The sequence below is a fragment of the Callorhinchus milii genome, unplaced genomic scaffold (assembly GCF_018977255.1).
Source record: "Callorhinchus milii isolate IMCB2004 unplaced genomic scaffold, IMCB_Cmil_1.0 Scaffold4, whole genome shotgun sequence".
In the NCBI taxonomy this organism is placed as follows: Eukaryota; Metazoa; Chordata; class Chondrichthyes; order Chimaeriformes; family Callorhinchidae; genus Callorhinchus; species Callorhinchus milii.
This window is the reverse complement of record NW_024704745.1, coordinates 75,827,866-75,851,267: the sequence shown is the minus strand read 5'-3', so window position 1 is coordinate 75,851,267 and position 23,402 is coordinate 75,827,866. Positions and strand designations below refer to the sequence as shown.

General features: G+C 43.6%; 1 protein-coding gene across 1 annotated transcript in view; it reads right to left on the bottom strand.

Moving 5' to 3' along the window:
* Positions 1-19,637: 19,637 nt before the first annotated feature.
* Positions 19,638-23,402, bottom strand: part of plekhb1 (pleckstrin homology domain containing B1) — a 55,367-nt gene continuing 51,602 nt past the window's right edge. Inside the window, exons 6-7 of the mRNA XM_007891187.2 lie at positions 20,818-20,920; positions 19,638-19,828 (exon numbers count right to left, since the gene is read on the bottom strand). Of these exons, the coding sequence (XP_007889378.1) occupies positions 19,692-19,828; positions 20,818-20,920 (240 nt within the window). The 3' untranslated portion in view covers positions 19,638-19,691. The remainder of the gene's footprint in view (positions 19,829-20,817; positions 20,921-23,402) is intronic.

The following is a 23,402-nucleotide window of genomic DNA, read 5'->3' as shown; positions in this document are numbered from 1 at the left end:
GAGGCGGAGTGATTGGGGGATGGAATTCCAGAGGTTGGGGGCAGAGTGGCTGAAGGCTCTCCCGCCAATGGTGGGGAGAGTTAGTCGGGGGACGTGGAGCAGCCAGAGCCGGCTGAGCAGAGGGAATGGGCGGGTTGGTAGGGGGTTAGGAGGTCACAGAGGTAGGGTGGGGCGAGGTCATGGAGGGCTTTGTAGGTGAGGACCAGGATCTTGAACTGGATCCTCTGAAGGACAGGGAGCCAATGCAGTCGGGCGAGAATGGGGGAGATGGGGTCACGGAGTTTGGTGCAGGAGAGGACACGGGCTGCAGAGTTCTGGATTATCTGCAGCTGTGGAGGGAGGAGTTGGGAAGGCCAACAAGCAGGGAGTTTGCATAGTCGAGCCTGGAGGTGGTGGAGGCATGAACAAGAGTTTCAGTGGCCTGAGGGGTGAGGTAGTGGCGGAGTCGGGCAATGTTATGGAGGTGATGGAAGGCAGAGCAGGTCATGGCTTGGATGTGGGAAGAAAAGACAGTTGAGGGTTGAACAAGACCCCCAGGTTCCTGACTGGCTGGTGAGTTGTAGTGTGCAACCATGGAGGTTGATGGTGCCAGAGCCTGAGGTGCTGAGGCGCTGGCGCGAGCCAATCAGGAGGGCCTCAGTCTTGTTCATATTCAACTGTAGGAAATTTGCCCTCATCCAGGACTTGATGTCCGACAGACGGTCTGTCAGGACAGCAGTGGTCCTGGAGTTGAGGGTGGAGGCAGAAAGATAGAGTTGGGTGTCATCCGCCTACATATGGAAGTTGACCCCATGTCTGCGGATGATGTCACCAAGGGGGAGCATGGAGATATTAAAGAGGAGAGGGCCAAGGACAGAGCCCTGAGGGACACCAGATGTGACAGTGCGGGGGCTGGAGGAGAAACCGTTAGCCAATGCTGCATGGGCTCAGTTCAGCTATAGCTTGGTACAGTCTCTTAATTTGAACTTGCAACATTATAATAATAATAATAATGCTTAATTTGATATAACGCCTTATCACGTATTTGAGACGTCTCAAATCGATTCACAGAATATACTGTAAAGTGAATTGACTATATATTTTCTGGGTGAAATGCAGCAGCTAATTGTGCACAGTAGTGTCCCACCAAACAGTCGTGGACTGAGTGACCAATTTATGATTATTATTTTGAAGGCATAATGATGTCCAAGTTTTACGGTGATTTTAAAGTAGTTGTTAAAAGAAATAGAGAGGAGGGTGAGGAGAAATGTTTTCACACAGCGAGTTGTTGGGATCGATCTGGAATGTATTGCCTGAAAGGGTGGTGGAAGCCGATTCAATAACAACTTTTAGGAGAGAAGTAGATAATTATTTGAGGAGGACAAGTTTGCAGGGCTATGGGGAGAGAGCGGGGGAGTGGGATTGATTTGGATGGCTGTTTTCAAAGAGCCCGGCACAGACACAATGGGCCGAATGGCCTCCTGTGCTGTATAATTCTATGATTACCGCCGGAAAAGTGATCTGCCAATCGACTAACAATTGGGTTCCTACTTACTGCTGGGTAAGCAGAGGCACATCTGTGGAGTAAGGAAGTTTACCCAAGTTTTCGCCTGCTGGGAATCGAACCCAGGTCTCTCACTTGCGAAACAGTTGGGAATATATTCCAAATTCCCAGGCCCATCCTGTCTGTCTGGACCTGTGCTGCAGTGGGTGGTGCCTTTACCCACCATCTCTGTCAGACAAGCTGACAGAGCAGTTACAGCAACCAGCCTCACAATAACATAATGGAGAGTGAGGGTGTTCCAAAGCATCTGGACAATTAAGTGGATGGACTAAGAAATAGTGGATACATTTATTGCAAAGCAGAGCGACCAAATCAAAATGGAACCTGGTTGCACAATGAATGGCTGAATGCTCATTATCAAAGATTGGGTTTAATTATTGACCATTCAATTCAAAGTACAGTGCCAATTTAAAAATGACTTATCTATAAATCTCTCTTGCGGCCTATTTTGTTTTATTGTTCCCTTTTGGCTCCTTTACAAGCTAAGAATGCCAGGGTGAGCCAGAGGGGAAAAGATAGACTTTGGTTTACATCGGTTTAATCCTACCTGTGTTGAACAGGCTCTTGCTGCTTTACGTGCTGCAACTGCAACTTGCATTTATATATATATATATAAATATGCAAATGCATAAAAAATATACTTTTAGTCAGCGGTGTCTGGCAAGTTGCAGAAGCCCATCACCAGAATACCTGAACCAAACTGAGAATTCCATGTATTCCACCTGCACATGGAAATTCCAGAGGTAGATGGTTGGAATGGAATGTGCTCTCTCCCCCTGGAGGGACACATCTTGTTTACCTAATTCCGGAAAGTATTAGGTGCAGGTTGGCAAGAGCCAAGGCTTGGAGGACCCCAGAGTGAGTGTGTGTGTGTGTATGTGTGTGTATACTGCATAATAATATCACTGTCAAGCAAGCTATCCCACCCACTGCGTCTCCAGCTCGGATTATATATTTACATTTGCATTTATATAGGGTGTAGCTCCTCCGAGAAATTTTTTGCCCCACTTCATAAAATTTCACGTGAAGTGCTTTGAGACATCTCAACGATATGATAAGGTGCTATGTCAAATGCAAAGGTTGTTGTTGTTATTATTAAGGGATGCCTTACTCGCCTCTTTGGATAACTTGTAATTTTTTCCTTGGAGCGATGAGTTATGACGAGTTTACCTTACTGCCTGCTTCATGTCCTCTGCCCAGCCCACTCCACCATCGGCGTTCAACCTCTCTGCTCCCACCCTCTGGAACTCTATCCCACATTCCCTTCACCTCACCCCCTCCTTCAAGGCACGTCTTGAGACCCTCCTCTTTGACCGTGCCTTTGGTCAACCTCCTACCCTCCCAGCCCTCCACCCTCCCTGGTCCAAATCCCCAACTGTCCAGCGCTTGAGGACATCCTCCCAATATGAAAGCCCTATACAAATATAAATTTGTGTCGTACCTGGTTCATTTTTATAGTGTTTTATCATCTTGAAACATCTCAAAGTGCTATCACATGTCCAGTCAATTGCAATGACTGTTTTTTGTAGGGAAACATGCCAACCATTTTCCACGAGCAAGATTGTTGTGAGATACTCTTTTTTTCAAATGGGATGTTTAACATAGCTGTTGGCTAGACAAAGGAGCAGGGAATCCTCCGCTCAGCCCCTGTTAACCCTGCAAGCCAAAGCCCCAGCAGGTAGGGTGGTCCTAGCTGGACAAGCAGCGGGAAAGCTTGCCAGGCGGTGATATCAATGGCTGCCTACGTGGTTTCAGCTGGTTAGACTCCAGCAGTTACCCCAACGTACACTCTGGGGTCCCCAAGCCTTGGTTCCTGCCAACCTGTGCCTGATACTTTCCAGAATTAGGTACGCAGGATGTGTCCCTCCAGGGAGAGAGTGCGCATTTCATTCCAACAGTCTATCCCTGGGATTTCCACGTGTGGGTGGGATGCATGGAATTCTCAGTTTGGTTTGGAGACTCCTAAGCACGGTGATGGGTTTCCGCACGTGTCGGACAGCCGGCCGACCAAAAAACAAATAGGCAAAGGAGCACAGATCGTATGGCATGCAGCACCCGAGCTGAGGAGAGGAGGGTTGGGATTACACTGTCCTTTCCATGCGACGCTGGTGAGTTTTTGATCTGAACTCTACCGTTGTACTGCTGAACAGATACAGTGAGCTTTCCACAGGGAGGAAAGTAAATTGGAAAACATCACCACCTAATGGCTAATTACAAAATAGCACAGACAGAAAATTGAAGACACTTTCCACAAAAGCATCCATTTTTTTGGATCAAAACAACCCCACCCATCGAGCCCATTTCCTTCATCATCCATACAAATCTTCCCCACCGGGGACTTCCCCTGTCTACCAGGGCAAAACTCTGCATTGAGAGAATTCCTGAAATCTCAAAACTGAATCAAAGGAAAAGCCTGTAACAATATCACAGCTTCTTAAAATAATAATAACCCTTGCATTTGATGTAGTGCCTCAGCACATCATTGAGATGTCTCAAAACACATCACAGAATATACTATAAAGTGAATTGACTGTGTATTTTATGGGCAGATTGGAGAGAGAGAGAGGTTGGTGCAAGGGCATGAAGAGATTTGTAGGTGTGTGTGAGGATCTTGAAATTGATCCATTCTGCGACAGAGAGCCAGTGGAGCCTGTGAAGGACTGGTACGAAGGGGGTGCGGAGCTTGATACGGGTGAGGACGTCTCAAAGTGCTTCATGGGATGTACTGTAAAGTGTAGTGACTGTATAGTTGGCAGGCAAATGCCTATTAGAAGTGGTTATTGGTTGAGGACAAGGACCTCTTTGAGTGTGACTGTCTGTTCCCTCTTTCCCCCGCACCCCCCCAACCCAACCAACCAACCATACCCACCATACAGTCGATAGTGTTTACTTGGAGACTCACTTGGGTTAAGGTTGCGATTGCAAAATTCCTGTATGTGCCTATGGTACTGTACCCCAGTACAAGTAAAAAAGAGTCAAGAGAGGAAAGAGAAAAAATGGGAATAGAGAAAATATATCCAGTTGTGTGAAATGGATAAAAATCTTACTGTAACTAATCTCTGCCAGTAGATGTCTCCTGTTTCCTACAAATCTGAAATAGTCCTCAATTCTATTTGCTTGTATGCAGTTTACATTGAGTTTTCTCTGGGCACCAGGGTTTACTGGCTCTTCTGATATTATCTTTCAAAATAACATAAAATATGGCAAATAATTTACAAGACGCAGCCTTAGAATTGTATCCAACAGGAATTGTGTGTGTGGGTGGGGTGATGGAAGGGTGATTGATGTTTGTCTACTCGAGCTACAGTTTTCTATCCCTTTCCTAATGATTTTTCAAAGGGTTTGAAGGGATTTTATTTTGATAGCTTTCGTTTTTGAAAGACCTTTACATTATCGAGTTTCCTTCAGTATTGATTTGTTGTCTCCCACCCAGGGAGCCCTTGTTCCTGGAGATACATGTCTGGTGGTGAGGAGGGGAAACTGCCCATGTTTTTCCACACACAGAGAAAACATTGGAGGAGGAGATGACTCCAGTTAATTCTTTGCATCTTTTGAACCATTCCAGAGTCCTAATGTCCATTTGGGATGGTCTCCTGACATGAAAGGTGCTATCTAATTGCAATTTGTTGTACCCGGGCAGGGCAAAACCTTACACAAGTTTTCTTACTCCACACGCCTCGGTTTACCTGGCAGTAAGTAGGAACCTGATTGTTAGTCGATTGGTGGATCGCGTTAAAATAAATAAAATACTATTTATTATTGCTATTTATAAAATACTAATAATTTGGTCACTCAATCCACAATTGTTTGTGGGACGCTGCTGTGCGCAATTGGCTGCCGCGTTTCGCTCACAAAATATACAGTCAATTCACTTTACAGTATATTCTGTGAAGTGCTTTGAGACATCTGAATGATGTGATAAGGCACTATATTAAATGCAAAGGTTGTTGTAGTAAGGTCAGTGAGAAGAGTAAATTGGCCAAAAGAATGTGGAGGATTTCTAGAATAAATAAGAATAGGAGCTAGTTAGGTGGAAGACTGGGTTGTCGACTGTCCGTTTACCTCTGGAACCTGGATGGCTGAAAATCTCTTTCTGTGGGTTATAAGGGTGAGATGAATTTCTATTGTCTCAACCACAGTCCATTGAGCCAGTGCACAGTGACTTTAAATCAATCTCACTCAAAGGATGACTGATGTGCAGTGAAATAGCTAAATCATTAAATTTTGCCTTTCGACAGGAGCAATAATAGTGAGATTGGGACGTGCCTTGGGATATCCTGTCGACCTGAAAGGCTCTATATAAATGTAAATTTATATTGTATTGAGATCTAAATTATACTGTTTCTTAAGAGGATTTCTTAATCAGGAATCACGTTGGAATTCCCAATAACCTGAGGGAACTTGGCTTCAGAAGTAGATTGTGTCAGAGAGGTGATCCGGAGTGTTGGATTATTGCCTCTGGAAAGCAATCCGCCAATCGACTAACAACTGGGTTCCTACTTACTGCTAAGTAAACAGAGGTGCAAACGACCAGAACTGTACACAGATCTCTAGATGTGGCCTGAACAGTCATTGTTTGTGGAGTTGTGTAGCTCAGTGGTTAGAGCACTCGCCTCGCAAGCGAAAGACCTGGGTTCAATTCCTGGCAGGGTGAAATGTTGGGCAAGTTTCCTTACTCCACACGCCTCTGTTTACCTAACAGTAAATAGGAACCCGGTTGTTAGTCAATCGGGGTATTCCTTTTAAAAAAAATGGAAACTTCAATCGACGACTGTTTGTGTGACACTGCTGTGCACAATTAACTGCTGCGTTTCGCCCACAAAATATACAGTCAATTCACTTTACAGTCTATTCTGTGAAGCGCTTTGAGATGTCTCGAAAACGTGATAAGGCGCAATACCAAATGCAAGGATTATTATTAGGTAAACGGGTTGCAGCGACCAGAACTGTACACAGATCTCAAGGTGTGGCCTGAACAGTCACTGTATCCCTTCTGGGGAATCTGAATTTAACTGATTTGGTAATATTCTCCAGCAGGCTGTTGTTTATTGCTGCCTTGCACAGTTTTGACGTGCTGAGCAATGAATCAACTAATATTTTGCTTCATGCAGAGTTGGCTTCAATTTGATGCCAAGATAAAGGAGGAGTAAAGACTTTACTGATGACCTTCACCCCCTTTCTGTTCACCACGTTGTTTTAATTAGCACATCAGTCTGGCTCAGTGGTAGGATTCTTGCCTCTGAGTCAGAAGGTTGTGGGTTCAAGCCCCACGTTGGGACTTGGAATCACGTAGTTTAAGATGACACTCCAATGCAGTGTTGGAGGTGTGTTGCATTGTCGGAGGCTCCGTCACATAGAAGAGACGTTAACCGAGGTCCCATCTACCCGTTCAGGTGGATGTTAAAGATCCCATGGCACTATTCGAAAAGCAAAGGGAGTTTCTCTCGGTGTCCGAGCCAGCAATACCCCAGATAAAATTGATCACTCGCTCCATGGCCGTTTGTGGGTCGTTGCTGTGTGCAGTTTGCTGCCGTGATGCACAGTACATCATTTTCGATCGAACTAAGTGAAAGATCAAGTATTATCCCTCAAAAAAATGTTTTGGTCACTCAATCCATGACTGTTTGTGGGACACTGCTGTGTGCAATTGACTGCCGCGTTTCGACCACCGCATATACAGTCACTTCACTTTATAGTATATTTTGTGAAGCACTTTGAGACATCTTAACTATGTACATGATAAGGCGCAATATCAAATGCAAGGATTATTATAGGATACACTGTAAAGTGCGGTGTCTGTATGTTTTTATGTGCAAATGCTAAAAAATATGCCACAGGACTCCGATTTGGGTTAAAACTGCAGGAGAAAGTCTGGAGGGTGTACACTGCGCAAATGGACTGTTGGTGATCGGAAGTCTGTAATTACGAAAAATTGTTTTATTGCCTTTGAATTCTTTGCCCAAGCTCTGAAATTAGTGAGACTGCTGTAAATGACTAGTAGGGAAAAGATAATGAGAGAGACTGACCTTTACGGTTGACAAAAATACATGTTTCCTTTCATGAAACACCTGCAATCAATAAATTTCATGTCTCCCTGTTGTAAAATAGAGTTGAAGAGATGTATAACTCAATGGGGTTTCTTTTTCAGACCTTGGGAATATACAGATCGGAATAGCTCAAACGGTCGGTCTTAATAATAATAATTAATAATAATAATCCTTGCATTTGATAGCGCCTTTTCACATCATTGAGAAGTCTCAAAGCGGTTCACAGAATATATTTTAAAGTAGATTGACTGTTGTATTTTGTGGGTGAAATGCGGCAGCCATTTACGCACAGCAGGGTCTCACAGACAGTCGTGGATTGAGTGATCACATTTTGTTTTTGAAAGCTCAGCCACCAATAACTGAGGTCGTGCATCAGCCCAAGTTAAGTGAGCATAGAGGACGAGCAGACGAGTGCGGTAAGAGGAAATCAGAAAGATAGGGAGGTGCTAAGACACGAAAGGATTTCTAGGTGAGGGTGAGGACCTTGAAATCAATCCGCTGTGAGTCAGGGAGCTGTGGAGCCCGGTGGGTGAGGACTGTCGTGTCAGGTATGTGGAGTTTGGTGAAGGTGAGGATGTGGGCGGTGGAGTTTATGCGTGGTGGAGCTAGGGAGATCAGTGAGGCGTGCATCTGAAAGGGCAACTTAATAATAATAAGCCTTGCATTTGGTGTAGCACCTTTCACAGTGTGAGGACTACCAAAGTGCTTCATAGAAATACTGTAAAGTGCAGTCACTTTGTTTTGTGGCCATATTTGGTAGCATTTGCCCCACAAACAGCCATGAAGTGAATGACCAATGTTTTTTTATTTGGGGCATTGTTGGCCAGGACACCAGGAGAAACTCTCCACTCTTTTTGAATAGTGTCATGGGATCTTTAATGCCTACCTGAACAGGGAGTCGGAGCCTTGGTTTAATCGCTCATCCAAAGGACAGAACCTCCACCAATGCAACCCCTCCCAGCACTGCTTTGGAGCATCAACTAAAACTATGTGAGTTCCAAGGGCTGACATGTGGTTTGAACCCATAACCTTCTTATTCAGAGTTGATAGTGTTACCAACTGACTAACCTAGTCTGCTTAGTTACCTACAATAACACAACAACTATTTGTATTTATATAGCACTCATCTCAGAGTGTTTAGAGGTAACGGTACCGATTGGTTTGCAAGGTTGTTTCCCAACAACGACAATAAATGATATTTATATAGCGTTGCAAGCACCTCAGCGCTGTGTCAGCTAAATGAAGGTAAACATTGTTAGTCGATTTTACGGTAGTAATAATCCCTTCAAAAAAATTAATAGTAATAATCTGGTCACTCAATTCACAACTATTTGTGGGACATTGCTGTGCGTAATTGGCTGCCGCATTTCGCCCACAAAATATGCAGTCAATTCACTTTACAGTATATTCTGTGAAGCGCTTTGAGACGTCTTGAAAACGTGATAAGGTGCTATATTAAATGCAAGTATTATAGTATTATTACAGTGCATTTTCAAACACAAGCACTAATTCACTATTGCTGCAGGATTCAGGGAGGAGGGAGAGCTTTGCCTTCAACAATTCTTGTTGATATTCCAGACAAATTGAGCTTCTTCCTTGCCAAGCTCCCTGAAAGCATCTTGGTGATTGGAATGGACTTGGAAGCAGCAATCATTTTGAATAATTGAACAATGTTCAGATGAAAGGCTGACTCAGTTAAATATTTATATTGCCTACGTTAGCCAAAGGTCAAGAGACATCGCTGCCATATTTCTTTCAAAGCGTGCAAGCTCAGCTTTTTTCTCCCTAACCACACATTTGACACAATCCAGATGGAGAATCTCATCGTTGCTCGACTCCACCGTGTCCCCATCCCCCAATGGATCAAGTTCAAGATTCCCGGCCTTGTATTTGAATCCCTCCATGGCCTAGCCCCATCCGTAACTCTGTGACCTCCTGTGACTCCGGCTGCCCACCCCCGCTCAGCAAACACTGGCCCGTGCCATGTCCTCCATCCACCCCGTCATTGCTTGGTGAGCTTTCCGCCATTCTGCCTCTGCTCTCTGGAACTTCATCCCAGAGTGCCTCTGCTATTTGGCCGACACTGGCCTGCTCCATGTCGCCCGCCTTGCCTGCCCCACCATTGGTGGTAGGGCCTTCAGTTTTACTGCCCCAACCCTCTGGAACTCCAGCCCCAAATCCCTCTGCCTCACCCTCTCCCTCATCTCCTTCAAGGCCTGTTTCAGGACCTTCCTCTTTGTCCATGCCTCCAGCCTCACTCCCACTCTCCAAACCATCCAACCCTCTTGATTCCAACCCACAGCTCGGGTGCAAACTGCCCGGCTCCCTGGGAAAAGCTGACCAAAAGCATGTTCACGGAGATGCGTTTTGAGGCGGACCTTGAAATAGGGGAGAGAAGGAGCAAGTCGCAGTGACCTGGGAATGGAGTTCCATACAGCGGGTGCTAGGTTGCTGAAGGCCCGCCCGCCAATGGTGGGGTGGATAGAGTGGAGGACATGGAGTCAGCCAGTGTTAGCTGAGCGACGGGAACGGCTGGGCAGATAAGTGTGAAGGAGTTTTGCAGAGGTAGAGTAAGGCGAGACAATGGAGGGATTTAAATGCAAGAACGAGGAGCTTGAACTTGATCTACAGAGGAAAAGGAGCCAGCGGAGCCAAGCATGGATGGGGGAAGAAAGGCTCCTGGAGCCTGGTAATGGAGAGAACACGGGCTGCAGAGTTCTGGATGGCCCGCAACCTATACAGGGAAGAGCTGAGGAGTCCGGTTAACAGAATGTTGGCATAATCAAGCTTGGACTTAATAAAGGTACGTGGCCACAATATCTCAAAGCATTTTGCAGGAATTACTCTGAGGTGTAATTTGCGCACAGCAATATCCCACGAACAGCCATGAATTAACCTATTTCTCTGGCGGATTGTTAGTCAGGACATCTTTTGGAGAATTTGCAGAATTTTTAAAAGTGACTTCTTAAAGTGATCGCTTTCCTCTTTTTTAAAAAACATAATAATAGTCAGAATTTGGTCACTTAATCCGCGACTGTTTGTGCGCAATTGGCTGCCGTGTTTCACCCACAAAATATATGGTCAATTAATTTTACAGTATATTCTGTGAAGAGCTTTGAGACGTCTCGAAGATGTGATAAGGGGCTATATCAAATGCAAGGGTTAGTATCATGATGCGAATGGGAACAGGCCACTGGCTAACAACACAATGCACTGACCCACAGGAACTCTACCCTGACATGACCTAGTTCTGGAGTAAAGCTCCTGATGGGCATTGCATTGCAGTTCCTTATTAAAGGCGTTAGACCCAATTTTGAAAATAATCATTAGAAACATCTATTCAATAATAATAATAATCATAATAATCCTTGCATTTGACAGAGGACCTTATCACATTGTTTAAATGTCTCAAAGGGCTCCACAGAATATATTACAAAGTATATTATCCCCGGAAAGCAATCCATCAAACGATTGACAACTGGGTTCCTACTTACTGCTAGGTAAACAGCGGCGGGTGGAGTAAGGAAACTTGCCTAAGGGTTTGCCCCGCTCGGGAATCGATCCCAGGTCCTCTCGCTTGCGAGGCGAATCTCTAACCACTGAGCTACAGGACTCCACTCTCACTCTTCTGCTTCCTCCCACAAGCCCTTCAATATTGCATAAATAATAAATAACTCTTGGACTTGATACAGTGCCACGTCACAGGATTTATTGAAGAGTGTATTTTTTTTAGGAAAATCTCTAGCGTGTGTCAGCCTGGCACAGTGACTCTCCCGCCTCTGAGTCAGAAGGTGGTGGGTTCAAATCCCACATCGAGACTTGAAATCGCATAGAATGAGATCAGTGCAGTGCCCGGAGTGTATTGCATTGCATAGATGCCATCCTTTGGATGAGGCTTTAAATTAAGGTCCTGTCTACCTGTTCACGTGAATGTTAAAGATCCTGTGGCGCTATTCAAAAAGAGAAGGGAGTTTCTCTATCCCCCGGTGTTCTGGCCAATAATCCCCTAAATAAAATTGGTCACTTGCTCCACGGCTGTTTGTGGGACATTGCTGTCTGCAAATTGTCTGCTGTGTTTTGCCCACAAAATACACAGACTTTCACTTTACAGCATAATCCTGTGAAGCACTTTGAGACTTGTCAACAATAATAAGTGAGTGATAAGACGCTATATCAAATGCAAGGGTTATTGTCATTACTCAATCCGATTTGCGTCCGATGTTAGTGGCATTGTTCTGTATTCCTGAGATCTTTCTTGTGCCCTGATTCCTCAGTGCAATCGTTCTGAGTGTACAGTGAAAGATTTGCTTCATAGAGCAGAGCAGATTGGTAGCCTTGTGTATTGTAAGTGAAATAGAGTGTTCAGAAAGGGATCAATACTTTGCAAATAAAACGACTGTGCTTGTGCCGTCAATTGTAACTCCAGCCATTATTTGGACTTCAGTGTAATTCTGTAACCCCTGATCTATAAACTGCACTGTCCAGAGGATTATTGAATATCAGAGTGAGTCACAAAAGCTAGCAATGTAATTTATTATACAAATTAATGCAACAACCTCAGCATGATCATAACTTGCCTTATTTAGTGTACACCTAATGATTTATGCAAAGAAAATCCATAATCATTTTTCTAAACTGTTCCACAGCTAATAATTTGAAGAATGATGTTCAATAATAGTTCAGTCAATTAAGAGGCTATCCATAACTGTCAATGCTCACAGCAATAGAAGACGGCTGCTTCACCTGCTCCCAAACTCCTGATTGTACAGATGATGAACACCGATCAATATTTTTATATGCTCAGAAACATCTACACGGAGCATTAACCTAATCCACTCTGGATTTTCTGCTGTACATTATAATCAGCCTCTAATTGGCACAGATTTATAGATTCATGAATGGTACAGCTCAGAAACAGTCCATTTAGCTCATACAGTGTTCATACTCCACATTATTGCTTATCCAGCACATCCTGGTGGACTTAATAATAATAATAATAATAATCCTTGCATTTGATATAGCGCTTTTCACGTCGGGAGGACGTCCCAAAGCGCTTCACAGAACACACTGTAAAGTGAATTGACTGTATATTTGTGGGCGAACGCGGCAGCCAATTGCGCACAGCAATGTCCCACAAACAGTCGTAGATTGAAAATGACCAATTTATTATTGTTGTTAGTTTTGGAGGGATTATTATTAGGCTCTGTGTGGAGTAAGGAAACTTGCCCAAGGTTTCGCCCTCTGCCTGGAATTGAACTCAGGTCTCTCACTTGCAAAGCGAGTGCTGTAACCACTGAGCTACAGGACTCCACAAATTAATATAAATCTGTATTGTGGTCAAGGCACCGTATGAAGTGTGCCTCTTCAGGTGGATGTTATCAGATGGATGTTAAAGATCTCCACTTGTTTGAGTCCTGTAGCTCAGTGGTTAGAGCACTCGCCTCGCAACCGAGAGACCTGGGTTCTATTCCCGGCAGGGTGAAAGGTTGGACAAGTTCCCTTATTCCACAAGCCTCTGTTTACCTAGCAGTAAGTAAGAACCTGGTTGTTAGTCGATTGGTGAATTGCTTTTCTGGGAGTAATATTCCCTAAAAAAAATTTAAAAAATAATAATTTGGCCACCAATCCGTGACTGTTTGTGGAACACTACTGTGCACAATTAGCTGCCTGTTTTGCCCACAAATATACAGTCAATTCACTTTACAGTATGTTCTGTGACGAGCTTTGAGACGTCTAGAAGACGTGATAAGCACTATATCAAATGCAAGGATTATTATTATCCTAGAAGGAACCATCGATGTTTACGGCACAAAAGAAGGCCATTTGGACAAATCGTGTCTGTGCTGGCTCCCTCAAGGATGGAAGCTACCAGGACGCTGGTCTTAAAAGCACAAAGATCGGCAAGGACTGAAGGGTGGGAATTCAGGAAGGATGACTTCAATAGGGCCAAAGGGACTTCTGAACCTCTCTCTTGTGATCCATTGCTGGCCATTACGGTAGGTGAAACTCCCTTTTCTTTTCAAATAGTGTTGTGAGATCTTTAACATCCATCTGATAACATCCACCTGAAGAGGCACACTTCATATGGTGCCTTGACCACAATACAGATTTATATTAATTTAGCACTTTTAGATTGGGAGGACGTCTCAAAGCACTTGACGGGCCAATACTCACAGGTAGAGAGCATAAGGCACAGTTAGTCATAGCTTCTGTTTTTTATTCTTCAACTTTTTGGCTGGTAAAGTAGACTGAGTCCCTTGAGGCGGATGTAATGGGAAAAAAAAGCCGGAGCAAATGGCTTGGCTGTAATATTATGGATGACAGGTAAAACTGGCCAAATAATTTTTCCAGTGCTATCACTCACTGTGCCATCCATACAGTAGATTGGGTCCATATATCATGTCAGTAGGATTCAAATTTATATACGAAAACAAATCAATAGAAAAGTATTTGATGACTCACATATTCCATTTTACATCGAACACCTCAGGGCATAGTTGGGGGTTTAGGGGGTATTTTCAGAGCATCATTCCATTGCTCACTGTAGTTCACTGAACATTCACATTTAAACGTCAGAGGTGCTGTCCTTCGGCAGAGATGTTGAACCACGGTCCTCACCGTCTGTTCCGGTGGATGTGGAAGATCACGTTGGCACTATTCAAAAAGAGAGGGGGAGTTTCTACTGGTGTCCTGGCCAACAATCTCCCAAATAAAACTGGACATTCACTCCATGGCTATTTGTGGGAATATTGCTGTGCGTCAAATTAGATGTCATGTTCGCTCACAAACACACAGCCACTGCACTTTACAATGTAACCTGTGCAGCACTTTGGACCATCCTCCTGACGTGAAAGGCACTATTCCAAATGCAAGGGTTAGTGTTGTTATAACTCGCTCCAGTTGTTCCTGAAGTATAATCATCCTCTGCACATGTGAAACTGCATCTCGCACATACGAGCACTTACCATTCAATAAGCACACGCTTCATTGTAAATTGTCTGTAAATTACTTCAGGAACTCTGCACATGGTTCCCAGCCATCAAAAATGTATTTCCTTACCTTGAGAATTATCTTTCGTTTTCACTTGAGTGAACTATAAGTCAGTTAGACAGTGAGATTAATGATATTTCCGCAGAGTGAAGGACAGAACAGCTCAGCACAAAGATTGGCAAACACATCATGTCTCTCTCTTTTTTTCCCAGTAATATTAAGCAGATGAGGTGCACATGTGGTTAGGTGTGATGCTGGGTTTCCCATATGTTAACATGATTGAAAGAAACAATTGAAATGCTCAATCACTGTAAGGAAAATCAGTCTCAGGGCAGGAACACTTCTTCGAAGTACGTGAGCAGGCTCCAATACATTTCATGTCCTGCTTTGGGGCTTCCAGTAAGATTTTTCGCACTTAAGCAGAATCCCTTTAACACACAAGAGGACCTGATGGACTGCCACTTTGATCCAGTTCCAACATGGGTCTGCTATGATCGAGGTGTTTTAAGTATGATAATAATCCCTTAAAAAAGATGTGGTCACTCAATCCACGACTGTTTGTGGGACACTGCTGTGCCCAATTGGCTGCCGGGTTTTGCCCACAAAATATATAGTCATTTCGCACTACAGTATACTCTGAAGCGCTTTGAGACTCTCAAAGATGTAATAAGGCACTATATCAAATGCAAGGATTACTTGATAATAATAATACTTGCATTTGATATAGCAGCTTATTACGTCGTAAAGTAGTTTATCTGTGTATTTTTTGGGCGAAATGCAGCAGCGAATTACTCTCAGCGGTGTCCATCAAACAGTCTTGGATTGAGCGATCAAATTTATTATTTATTTATTTATTTTAGTTTTTTTTTGGAAGGGATTTATAATTTATAATGGTACTTAACCAACAACTGGACTCCAAAGTAACCATTCCAGAATGATGCTGTAATTACAGAGCTGTAGGTTTCTGTGAAACGATTTTAAAAAGAAAACTACACTCCAGAAACAATGCAATATTTCTTTATTATTCATGTAATATTTATCCAAGAACACAATATTATAATAATAATAATCCTTGCATTTGATATAGCGCTTTTCACGTCGGGAGGACGTCCCAAAGCGCTTCACAGAACACACTGTAAAGTGAATTGACTGTATATTTGTGGGCGAACGCGGCGGCCAATTGCGCACAGCAATGTCCCACAAACAGTCGTAGATTAAAAATGACCAATTTATTATTGTTTTGTTTCGGAGGGATTATTATTAGGCTCTGTGTGGAGTAAGGAAACTTGCCCAAGGTTTCACCCTCTGCCTGGAATTGAACTCAGGTCTCTCACTTGCAAAGCGAGTGCTCTAACCACTGAGCTACAGGACTCCACAATATTATTTCACTTGGGGGCAGAGATTCTTCCTACTCGGTTCCTGTTAACCTTGCAAGCCAAAGCCCTAACGAGTAGGGTGGTCCTTGCTGGACAAGAAGTGGGAAAGCTTGCCAGGCAGCAATATTAATGGCAAGCTATGTAGTTTTGGCCGGTTAAGCTCCAGCTGGTACCCCAACACACACTCTTGGGTCCCCAAACCTTGGCTCTTGCCTAATCTTCTTCCATGTGTAGGTGGGATGCGTGGAATTCTCAGTTGGTTTGGATACTCTTAAGCACGGTGATGGGTTTCATCATGTGTCAGACACCCACCTGGCTGATTAAAAAAAACTAATTTCAGTTGCGTGACCAATTTCTATCACAGTGTAAATAACATGCTGTTAGAGGGGCTTCTTGCATGTTAAAGCTAAAATGGTTTTGCAACCGTAATTATGATGAATTACAATGAAAGGCCAGAGTTGCATTCATAATGCATGAGGAATAATCCTACATGACGAGATGTCACAAACTGAGCAAATCCAAGCAGCAGCCTACTTAAATCTCAGGTCTGTACCAACAACTCCAGATGACTTGAATCGGCCAAGCAATAATACACACGGACCCTTGCAGTCTTGTCCTTTGAAACTCTTCAAGTAAATCTGCGCATTTCAGCAGACGTTAATAAAATACTGTTTGTTTGACATCTATAATTGTACAATTGTAAACCTGGAAGAATGCGAGACTGCACCAGTGTGTTCCATCGCTTTGCCCTCACTCATTAATCTGCTGCATCCCCATCAGCTTTGTAATTTTCCATCATCTATGGAACTTACATGATAACCCATTAAGGCATTTACTGCAAGAGAATTACTGTAATAATTTAGCTTTATTTTAACCTTCGGCTGATCTGTTATTGAATACTGCAGCAGTTCAGTACTTTAGATGGTATTATCTGCATGGCGACATCAAAGGTCAAAGCAATTCCATTCTGATATCACTCTGGGGACAAGGGACTGTATAGGAAGCTTGGAATGAGAAAATGGCATCCAGCTACAAGGCCCATTCTTCTACGGAGCGTAAACACCCACTTGGAGTCTTGTAGAGTAGTGGCTCGAGCACTCACCTCCTGGGCGGGGCAAAATGTTGGGCAAGTTTCCTTACCCCCACATCCGTTTAACTCGCAGTAAGAAGGAACCTGGTTGTTAGTTGATTGGCGGATGGCTTTCTGTGGGTAATAATCCCTTAAAAAAATAACTTGGTCACTCAATCCACGACTGTTTGTGGGACGCTGCTGTGCGCAATTGGCTTCTGTGTTTCGCCCACAAAATACACAGTCAATTCACTTTACAGTATATTCTGTGAAGAGCTTTGAGATGTCTCAATGTCGTGATAAGGTGCTATATCAAATGCAAGCATTATTATTATTATATCCACACTATGCATACCTCTGCTCCTTCTTTTCAGTCATTTGTCTCTTCGCCACCCACCCCATCCCCATTGATTTGAAGCTATATTCTATAGTAACAGGACCTCAATTCTTGAAAAACAACAGGATAGCATTGAGTGATACTTAGTCTAGATCAGTGATTGTGGATCTGCATTAACCAAAGCTTCACGTATTTCTGCTCACATTACCTTGAGGATCCCAGGGTTTATCAGCTGCTTGTCAGTCTCGCTCAGAGGTAGCCTGGCTCACTCTCGCATCTGAGTCAGATGGTTGTAGGTTCAAATTCCACGTCAGGACTTGATCTCGCAAGATTTAAGATGACACTCCAATGCAGTGCTGGGGGTATGGTGCATTGTCAATTGAGGTGCCGTTCTTTTGATGAGACATTGAGCTGAGGTCTCGTCTGCCTGTTCAGGTGGATGTTAACAAACCCATGGCACTATTTGTAAAGAGAAGGGAGTTTCTCCTGATGTCCTGGCCAACAATCCCCCAAATAAAATTGGTAATTTGTTTAACTGCTGTTTGTGGGACATTTCTGTGCGCAATTGGGCTGCCATGTTTGCCTACAAATACACAAGTCACTCCATTTCACTGTAAATCCTGTGAAACAACTTTGAGACGCCCTTCTGACATGATAAAGCACTACCAAATGCATGGATTAGGAATTGATTGTGTTTGGTCTAGTTGCCTTCTAGGTATTTCATTCTGTCACTGTATCAATAACCCAAACTCCACTGATGTCTATGTGCATTAAAGATTCTCGAATCGGAATGACTTAATCCAGAGTTTATTTGTGAAAAGAAATCTGAAGTATAAATGAAGGAAAAAGGAATGTAGGGGTATAGATGAGGGGAACAGGAAATGAAGGCTCATGTGAAGTATAAATACCGTCACACACTAGTTGGACTGAATGGACGGTTTCCGTATAATTGTACGCAATCTTCTCTCATCTATACCCCTCTATTCCTTTCTCCCTCGTGTATGCCTGAAGTTTTATCTTAGATAAAAGTTTCACATTCCACATTGCTCTACTGCCCTCTAACTTCCTCTAATGAACTTTTAGTTCAAAGCTGAACTGGCTTCTCTATGATTCCCGATCCTCAATACTTTCTGTCTCCTTTCATATTTCAAAATATCTCTCCTTGGCTTTTAAATTGCTTTTTCAGGCATTCAGGTCTTGCGTTTGCTACTTTTTCTTTTGTTGGAATACACTTTCTTTCTACTTTGCTTGTAAACATCTTAAAAATAATTCCGTTATTGGTGGGATTTTCTTTCTCTAGTTCAGCTTCCCGCTTAAACCAAACCACCACAGAGCTCTCTTCTCATATCTGCAAAATCTGTTCTCCTAAAATGATTCACCTCTGAATTATTATTTTGGGTCTCAGCTTTCAGTACGGCATCAAATGAACTCTCGCATGATCACTGGAGCTCTTATGTTCACTCGCCACACATGTTACTGATCGGTTTGTCTACAAAACACACAGTTACTACACTTTACAGTATATCCTGTGAAGCTCTCAACATGAAATTGCTGTACCAAATGAATTATGCTTAAAATGTTTTATTAGTATTACAGTATATCCTGTGAAGCGGTTGGAGATGTCCTCTCGACATGAAAGGTGCTGTATCAAATACAGGATGACCAAAAAGTTGTGCCAACTACGCTATGATCCAAAATGAAAATTATCATCATTTCTTTAAGAGTTATTAGACATTGTAATGGTATCACAACTTTTCGGTCACCCTGTACAAGAACTATTTATTAACTAGTCTTGTGTTTATTCCGCCTCTGACAGCATTTGTTTGCTATTGCAGTGGCTCTTGTGACACTGAAGTTTATTTCATAAAGTGTTTGAAAAAAACTTTTGAGCTTCTAAATGACACAACGCACACTGACACACACCGGAGACAACAGTACAAGAACAGCGTTCTTCTGGAGCACTTTTTAAACCTCAGTGTGTGCTCAGAACAACAACAACAAATTGCATTTGTGTAGCTCCTTTCACGTCGGCTGGACAGTAAAGGGTTTGCACCCAGGCTCCGAGCTGGAGTTAAGAGGGGTGGAGGGCAAGAGGGAGGTGGTGGGAAGATGACCAAAGGTGAATAACTTGAATGGAGCACAATAACCCTGTACTGTTGTTAATATCATTGTTATTATTATCATTAATATTATTATCATTATTTGCCCTCCCGTCGCTCAGCATCGTGCTCTGCCTCTGTCAAGCGCTCTGGGATGCTACCCTGGGTGAGATGGGCTATGTAAATGCAAGCTGTTGTTGTAATTATTGTCTCAGTAGCACGGTGATGAACTAGAACCAGCACGGCATCCAGATGAGGGTACGCAGGGCAGCACATGTTGCAACTCCAGCAAGCATTCCCAGTGCAATCTGATTTCCTGTGTTGTGATATGGATCATAGTGAGCAAATACACGGCTGGTCCTGGGCACTGAGGAAGAACAACAATTAATTATCAGCATAAAGCGTCACAGGAAACAGTTCAGAATCTCCGCTAGTGGTCCTTGCTGATGTGATTTCGAGTTTAAGAGAGTTGGGTTACGGGTCCACCTTGAATAGAGCAGCATAGAAGGGTGTGATATGTTGCACTATGAAGAAACAGGGAAATGAAACCCAGGGTGAATCGTTCCCTCTGTACAATGCAGCAGGACAAGAGGGCATAGGGCTATTTTAGGACAGATAGCAGGAAGTAAATGAGTCCAGATTCATGGTCTCAGTCATTCTTCCGAGTAACCCATTCAAGCTTCACACAAGTACTTATGTACAAGCAAACAGCACTTTGGTTTTTAAGGTCTCATTCAAACGACTTCACCTCCAGCAATGCAGCAAACCCCCAGCACTGCATTGGAATGTCAGCTCAGACTATATAAATTCCAAATATCGACTGATTGGATATTTAGTTTGAAAAGAAAAACATTCCAAGGCTATGAGGAAAGAGCGGGGGAGTAGGACTAGTTGGGTAGCTCTTTCAAAGAGCTGGTGCAGGTACGATGGGCCGAATGGCCTCCTTCTGTGCTGTAGGATTCTATGATTCTGGACTGTCCTCCTTGCTCGAGGTATGTACTGCAACAGTTTAGGAGAATGTGAGAAATATAGACTGTTAACTCACCGAATAAAACTGGTCGTAAAATAGAAAACTGTGATAAGGTGCATTAAAAATTTAATAAAATTTTATTTCCAAAGACAGAAAACCATTATCTGTACTAACCCCCAGCACCCATAACTGTCCAGCGCCTTGGGACAACCTTCCAACATGAAAGGTACTACATACATTTGTTGTTGTTGTTGTTGTCTGGGCTTATACATAAGGTGTGGCAACTTGGGCCGGATATCAGAGGGCCAATTCTGTCTTATGATTACAGGTAACATGTTGATATGATGGACGGGTAGTGTGAAGGCTTGTGATCATGTTGTACTGACCTGACCAAGGAAAGTCATAATAGCCTGGGGTAACGTACACATTGTGATAAGCATCCGGTGGAACAGTCTGATAAGATTCATCAGCGGGATCATACATGAGGACCTTTTAAAAGAAGAACCACATATGAGGCATTAGAGGTCATTCAAAACCTAAACAAACATTTTTTTTTTGGTCAGCCAGGTGTCTGACACATACAGACACCCATCACCACAGCTTAAGAGTATCCAAACCAGACTGAGAGCTCCATGCATCCCACCTACACATGGAAATATCTGTGTCTTGGAATGCAATGAAAACTCTCTCCCTTTTTGGAACGCATCCTGCTTACCTAATTCCGGAGAGTCTTAGGTGCAGGCTGGCGAGGGGCAAGGCTTGGGGATCACATCAAAGCAGATGCCCCATGAAGGAGGTTACAATTTCAGGACAGACACTGGAATGTTTTCTTTTATCCAGAGGGTAATTAGCGATTGGAACATGTTGCCAGGAAGGGTGGTTGAGGCCAGGACACTGGGACTCATTTAAAAAGGCAACTTGATGCTGTGACGTGAGGACGGCAGGGTGGGGGTTCTGGAAGGATGAGATCAGATGGGTGGAGGGTCTTGTGATCTTGTGAAAATCTTTGCTGTATTTGAAAGATTCACCTACAATTAGCACCTACAAATCACTTAAGATGCTCTCTTTACAAACCGTCAGTTTGAGGTTGAAGCGCCTGTGGAAGGGAAAAGCAACTGCAAGCCTACACCTGCCCCTCCCTCCCAGCTGCAGGTGACATTAGATGAAAACATTGAGGAGGAATGAAGAAACTAAGCAAAACTATCAAAACTGGAGTAGTGTATCGCAAGCGAGAGGACCTGGGTTCAATTCTCGGACAGGGTGAAACATTAGGCAAGTTTCCTTACTCCGCAGGCCTCTGTTTACCGAGCAGTAAGTAGGAACCTGGTTGTTAATTGGCGGATCGCTTTTCCGGGGGTTAACAATCCCTTCAAAATAAATAAATAGTTTTTAAAATAAAAATAATTTCCCTTCAATTTGTAAATGCAAAAACATTTACTTCCCTTTCAATAGTTTCCACGTCATGTGTGATAATTGCTGATAAGATACTATGCAACAATAATAATCCTTGCATTTGATATAGTGCCTTATGTTGAGACGTCTCAAAGCGCTTTGCAGAATATATTGTAAAGTGAATTGACTATTTTGTGGATGAAATGTGACAGCCAATTACGCACTGCAGTGTCCTACAAACAGTGGTGGATTGAGTGAACAAATTCTTTTTGGTGGGGGGGGGGGGGATGGGAGTAGGAGGAATATTACTCCTGGATAGCGATCCACCAATCGACTAACAACCGGGTTCCTACTTACTGTTCGGTACTCAGAGGTGTGTGGAGTAAGAGAACTTGCCTAAGGTTTCTTCGCCCCACCTGGGAATCGAACCCAGGTCCACTCGCTTGCGAGGTGAGTGCTCTAACCACAACACTATAGGACTCCTACGCTGGGAGCTGATGGTGATTCCCAACAGACCTCATAGAGCTTGAGCCCGTGAGAAAAGAATACGCCCATCCAACGACGTCTTGTTGCTATAGGAACAGCTGCCTGCAGTCTTCAGGCACGTGACTGGATTCCCAGACAAAGAAAGGCACAGAGATGCATTGAGAACAAATAAAAAAAATTCTGTCATTTGAATCATATAGATCAAAACAGCTGGAAAATAAGACACATCTGCATTCAGTTTCACCACGACTGGATTTGCATCTCTTACGCCAGCTACTATTCCAGTCAGTCACTTTAAAAGGCACAATCTTCATGGAAAGGATGTGCAATGAACCTATGCTTGCCTTGTACTCGGACAGGCATAATAATATTCCTTGCATTCGATGTAGCCCCTTATCACGTCTTCGAGACGTCTCAGAGTGCTGCAAAATGAATTGATCGTGTATTTTGTGGACAAATCACGGCAGCCAATTGCACACAGCAGTGTTCCACAAACAGTCATGGAATCAGTTCCACTTTCAGCTAAGTAAACAGAGGTGTGTGGAGTAAGGAAACTTGCCTAAGGTTTTGCCCAGCCGGGATTCGAACTCTCCACTAACTACTGAGCTACAGGACACCACATGACGGAGTTTGCAACAGAAGACCTCAAAATGCATCCAACGCCAGCAACCTTTCGACTCAGAAAGTGTCTTGTCTGTTTGAAATAAAGATTACAGAAAGAGTGCACTGCATTAACTACATCAGGTCATTTTTGCCATCGCAGCCCTTTCAAATCCAAATGAATGTTTTCCGGCCTCTTTCTTTGACAAGTTTCTACTTAGCTTAAAGTGTAGTGAACGAGTCAGCTTGGAAAGGTCCTTGCACCACACTGAAGGCCGATGCCCACCAGATAGCTAATTAGGAAACTCTGAGGCTTGAGGCGACAGCTGGTGGAACGTGTTACCTGGAGTCTGGGTTCGTGAACACATGCTCGTACATCCAGCACCTGGAATCCACCCTGACTGGCCTGCAGAGAGGCAAGCAGCCGCTGCGTAACCTCCGCACCTCCAACTGGCGTAACTGACGTTCAATGGGAAGGGACGTGTGTCCGAGC